The following is a 5,144-nucleotide window of genomic DNA, read 5'->3' as shown; positions in this document are numbered from 1 at the left end:
TCTTCTTCTACTCCTTGATATATAATATAAGATTTTGTAATGTAGGACATTACAAATGTCTGATCTTTCAGTATCAACGACCCAAATAGGACTTCCCAGTACAAGTCACAGGACACACTGCCATCAATACATTGGATGCTTATAGTTTACGACATGTATTTTATGAATTAAATAAATACTTGAATGGGTCAAAAAAAATTCTAATAGTTATTTGGTGGGAAAGTGCCAAAAGGGCTATCTGGTATCATTTGATCAATAATTTATATAAGCCGTCCGATTATGATGACTTTTCGTGACGTCCGAAGGTCTCAACGTTGTCCGAAGAGAGAGTCAGAGCCATTGCTTTCAGGAACAACGTAACGGAACAAAAAACGCGTATTTGCCTAGTTGTGCTTCCCCATTCGCCCCTTAAATAATATTATACTAATTAATCAAAGATTACGGTGACCCCGAAGGGGGTAGGTGACGACAGTCACGGCATGGATCTCTGTGAGACTGTGACTTAATTAATCGTCCGATTAAGGGGCGGTTTCTTCGTAAATTCCAATTTTCTTGCGCTGTTTGATGGAGACAGCGTGGACGAGATCAGACGGCTTTGATTACCTATCGCGTCATTTATGACCGTTAGTAGGGTCCACTTCTAATTATGAGTAGTGTACGATGAAGCCATACGTGGCGTCGACAACTGGAGGTGTGAAAGAAATCGGTGGTGGCCCTGGGATTGCGATTAGGATTTGCTGGGATCCAGTGAAGCAAACGCTAATGCTTCGTTGGTAGTTTCCTTAATGAACTTGATACCGTATTTCTTTATTTCATTTCTTCTTCAAACAGACTTTCCTTTTCTCTCTATATAATTCCCCCTCTCTCCTCTGTACAGTTTCACAAACCCTAAAAAGACTACTGCTTCTCTCCTCTCTCTCGGTCTGCGCCTGCAAAGAACAAGAGAGATGGCTTTCTCCACTGGTAGCTTCATGGCGCCTCTCCTGATGCTCGCATTGCTTGCCGGATCTTGCCTAGCTCAGGCGCCGGGTGCCGCTCCCTCTGGCTCTCCAACCTCTCCTTCCACTCCTACGTCTTCGCCTCCCAAATCTGCTCCAGCGCCTGCTCCGAAGGTCTCTCCTCCGGTGACCGCTCCGTCTCCGGTGTCGACTCCTCCCACCGCTGCCGCTCCCTCTCCATCCGCTGTTCTTTCTCCTCCGGCTCCACCGACCTCGTCTCCTGCTCCTTTCTCCCCTTCCGCTCCAACTCCAGGCTCGATCTCGAGCCCTCCCGGTGAATCGCCTCGGTCTCCGCCTTCTAACGCCGCTGGTGTCGTCAACTTGAGTAGAGTGGTCTTCGCCGGCGCCGCGATCTTTGCATCTGTGGCCTTGTTTTGAATCTCTTTCGATCCGTACAGCAGTGGCGTCTCTGGCGCCGATGATTGAGTTCGTCTAGTTTTTTTCCTTTCTGATTTATTTGTCTGTTTATGTCCTTATATTTTTACTTTATCTCAGTAGTTTCTCGTTAGACGGTGTGGATTCTGATTATTGATATTTGATATTGGTATTCTTTTCTTTTTCTTTTTCATATTTCGTCTTCTTCAGTCCCCCCCCCCTCTCTCTCTCTCTCTCGCTCTCTCTCTTTTTGGCAGTTTTATTTTCAAATATTTACTACTAATTAAAAGACTTGGCCAAAAATGAAAAATAATAAGAAAATTAAAGTAGTATATAATTTAGACGCGGACACATGTGGATCTTTTCTTGTCGTGTTGTGGGAAGATCGTGGACAGCTGGAAGACGTTAGATTGTTGGAGGGGTAAGGGCATGTGGCATGTGCTGTGTGGTTGGTATAATTTTAATTGACAGCTTTTGTCTGTGGAACACATCTCCTTGTTCAGCTCAATCACTCATGTGCTGTCTGCATGAACAGACGAGCTTCTCGGCGATCCATGTCGTTCTATCTGAAATTTCCGTCTCATTGGTTCCCCTGATCCGAGATCTTTGTTGTGCAAAGAAGAAATTATTCTGTTTCGCGGTGATCGTATTTCGAGATTACGATTTAGATTTATCTCGAAGCGAGTCAGGTCCGTAAAACCGGACTCGGTACCGCACCAAGGGGCAGGTGCCCCTGCGTTCACGCTACCGTGTCTTTTAACGTGAGAGAGTGAAGAGGTCAGCTTTCGAGAAGGTCAGCTTTCAAAGATAAAGGAAAATTGGGAGGAAGGAATAAAGTTGGTAAGATGATGGTAACAACTCTGTTCACGTGTTTCTTCCAACTTCATGTGTCCAACTATCTCAATAAATTATTAAAAACTTATTTTCCTATTTCTCACCGACAAGTGAGGAATCTTGTCTCTTAAGGGGGTTTAGTCAACTTGAAGATGAAGATGAAGATGAAGATCAAAATCAACCGCATTACTTAGTTGATGAGATGAAGCGGAACATCTATCTCCACTTTATAAAAATAAAATCTGGTTTTCGACGATGTAAATGTGAGCCCTCCCATGTCAGGTAGTTATGCCGTTATGAGCACATTCGTAACGCTCATTTTGCACGAAGGTTATTGAAAAAATATTTAAGAATATATTAAAAAGAAACTTTCGACCAGTTCAAACCAATTGTGTGAATCAGAATTAGGGGTGGACAGGGTTTACCAAAACCTGTCCCCTGAAATCGAATCTGATCCCTCACCCTAAAACCCGAACCTGAATCTAATTCCCTAAGAACCTGGATCTGATCCCTCACCCTAAAACCCGAACATGAAAAAAAATCCCAACGGTCAAACACCACCCAATGATTATCCTTGTAAACTCATCTTTATCTCATATGTGGGTCGGGTTTGGGAAAACCTGTCTCTGACCCTAAATCAAGGGGTTTTCTTTCCTATCTCTTTCCTTTAGAGTAAAATTAAAAACCTGAACACGGGTTTTTAGGACGAGTTGGATTTAGTTCCCAGTAAAACCTGACCCCCAAATCCACCCCTAATCAGAATCAAGACTCTCAAGTACCAGACTCACCTGATTCGCATCCCATATATCCTTCCATAAGAGACTCGGTAAGAAATATAATTCGAAAAGTATAAAAATAACTTAAAAATATCTTTATTTTGAAATATAATATATTATATATAATTAACTAAATATGGTAACAATTTTTTAGCAAATTACATATTTGGCAAGAGAGAATGATACACATGTAAAGTTCAATAGTGTAATAATCATGATTTTGAAAATTAGAACCAAGACATGATGCGGTGTCCAAATGACTAACTTTGTTGTATATATATATAATATGTATGTATCATTAGTTAAATATAGTAATGATTTTTTGAATCAGGATGGGTGCCTGAAGGAGAAGGGAGATCTAACGAGAGATTTGGCCCTGATGACCGTTCTTTAAGATGCTCATAGCTTTGCTTCAAATTGGGAGAGGATGAAGCCCTTCAGAAATAAAAATGCAATGAACAGATGCTAAAACAGCCATCAATCTCCTCTAACAGAATCCTAATAACATACTCAATAGCTTACAAGTAGACATCAGGAAAAGAGAGAGAGAACAAAGCACTGCCTCAACCCTGGCAATTCAAGAAAGAGCATACACGAGCAGAGCAGCGGCAGAAAATAAGGCCGCTGTAGAGGGAGAAACCATGGCTGTCGAGGAGTGTGTAGCGACGGTGGGAGTGGTGAATGAAGGCGTGCCGGGTGTGCTAACAGAAGGCGTGCTGGGGGTTCCGCCAGATGGCGTCGGTGAAGCACTTCCGCCAGCGCCGGTGGCGGCTCCCACCTTCGCCGCAAGCTTCATGCCCTGGGCGCAGTGTCCGGGGGATCCACAGATGAAGTAATGGGTGCCGGGTGTCTTCAGTGTTATCGACGTCGATCCACTGCTATCAGATGTGAGGGCGTTGCCGGCGGTGCAGCTGGAGTAGTCCGTCGAGCTCACCTCGTCTACTGTGTGGAAGCCGCCTCCGTATTTGAAAACTGTAAAATTACATGGCACGTACATTATAGTTTTCACGGATGGTTGATCAAAATCTGTTCTAAACCCTGATCAAAGAAGTGAGAATATCGTTCGATGGACATAAGAGAATTTACCAAGGGTATCGCCAACTGCGAAGGTTTTATCACTGGTCCAGGTGCTGTAATCAACTCCAGCAGTCCACCCAGAGGAGTCTCCCACAGTGTACACTGTAGCAGAGCTCGACAAGACCAGGCTCAGTACAAGCACTGCAGCACCCACAATTGCAGTCATCGCTCCTGCCATTTCTGAGGGATGGAGATGACCGGATGAGGAGGAAGATTGAGGCTGGGCTCTTATAAAGCCGTTCGAGGTGAGTGGAGCAAGTAAAGCTAACTAGCTCTTAAGCCGTTCTTTTAATTTTTAAGCAACGTTTTAAGCCTTTTAACTAATAATGGGGTGGATATCTTGAGTTACACTTGATTCCTCGAGGAGGAAGTGGTTGGCCATGTTCTCTTATCGTCTTCTCCTTTTCAATGTTTTCATATATTTTCCTCAAAAGAGGGTTGTTAGCTGTTCAAGTGATAAGACTTGTCGGATGGTGGTCAGTGGGTTTCACTTCCATTAAATCATAATACAGCCATGGAAGATTGGTGTGAGCTCCCTTCAAATTTCCGCAACCCAGATGCTGCCTGCATGATATCTGGATGTTGAAGACGGGAGTAATTACAATTTCATGAAAAATCATCCACATTTCAAGCAACAGAAGAAGGAAGAAAGACAACCCGAGTTTTAAGTAACGAATCAGTGAGATATTTGACTCAGGTCTCTCTTTTGTTTGGACTTTGGATTTGGGAAAGGCAAGCTGCTTTGCTGCAAGTATCTGTGCCACCTAACATTCTCCTGCTCCAAACTTTTCCACCTACCACATTAGATGCTTCTCCGATCAAATCTGGGAGAAATTAAAAAATATTAAATGATGGAATATAAACATGTAATGTAAAATAGCTAGAATTGGTGGAACAGAAAACAATATGTAACAATGAAAGATTGGTCTGTGTGTGTCGTGGGAGGAGAATAGGTCTTGTTCACTTGGCCAATTAATAATATATTTCCAATAGAAAATCATTTAAGGTTCGCTTGTGCAACTATCTCAAAAATAAAAAGATGAAAAAAGCGAATTTCCCTAAAATACCCGTTTAAAATAAATTA

General features: G+C 42.8%; 2 protein-coding genes across 2 annotated transcripts; one reads left to right on the top strand and one right to left on the bottom strand.

The window, feature by feature from the left end:
• Positions 1–947: 947 nt before the first annotated feature.
• LOC137940115 (arabinogalactan protein 1-like) lies at positions 948–1,376 on the top strand. Its single transcript, XM_068785041.1, has one exon. It carries the CDS (start codon positions 948–950, stop codon positions 1,374–1,376), a length of 429 nt encoding a protein of 142 aa, XP_068641142.1.
• Positions 1,377–3,446: 2,070 nt separating this feature from the next.
• Positions 3,447–4,299, bottom strand: LOC137941219 (blue copper protein-like). Its single transcript, XM_068786535.1, has 2 exons — positions 4,070–4,299; positions 3,447–3,955 (listed from the first exon to the last, which is right to left on the bottom strand). The coding sequence occupies exons 1-2, from the start codon at positions 4,236–4,238 to the stop codon at positions 3,561–3,563; spliced, it is 564 nt and encodes a 187-aa protein (XP_068642636.1). The 5' UTR covers positions 4,239–4,299; the 3' UTR covers positions 3,447–3,560.
• Positions 4,300–5,144: the final 845 nt, after the last annotated feature.

Source organism: Aristolochia californica, unplaced genomic scaffold (genome assembly GCF_029961685.1).
Source record: "Aristolochia californica isolate CCGP_79_NKW_82.1479 unplaced genomic scaffold, dmAriCali1.0.hap1 SCAF_9, whole genome shotgun sequence".
NCBI classification, from domain to species: domain Eukaryota; kingdom Viridiplantae; phylum Streptophyta; class Magnoliopsida; order Piperales; family Aristolochiaceae; genus Aristolochia; species Aristolochia californica.
Note: the sequence above shows the minus strand (reverse complement) of the source record. Positions and strands in the feature narration are given on the sequence as shown.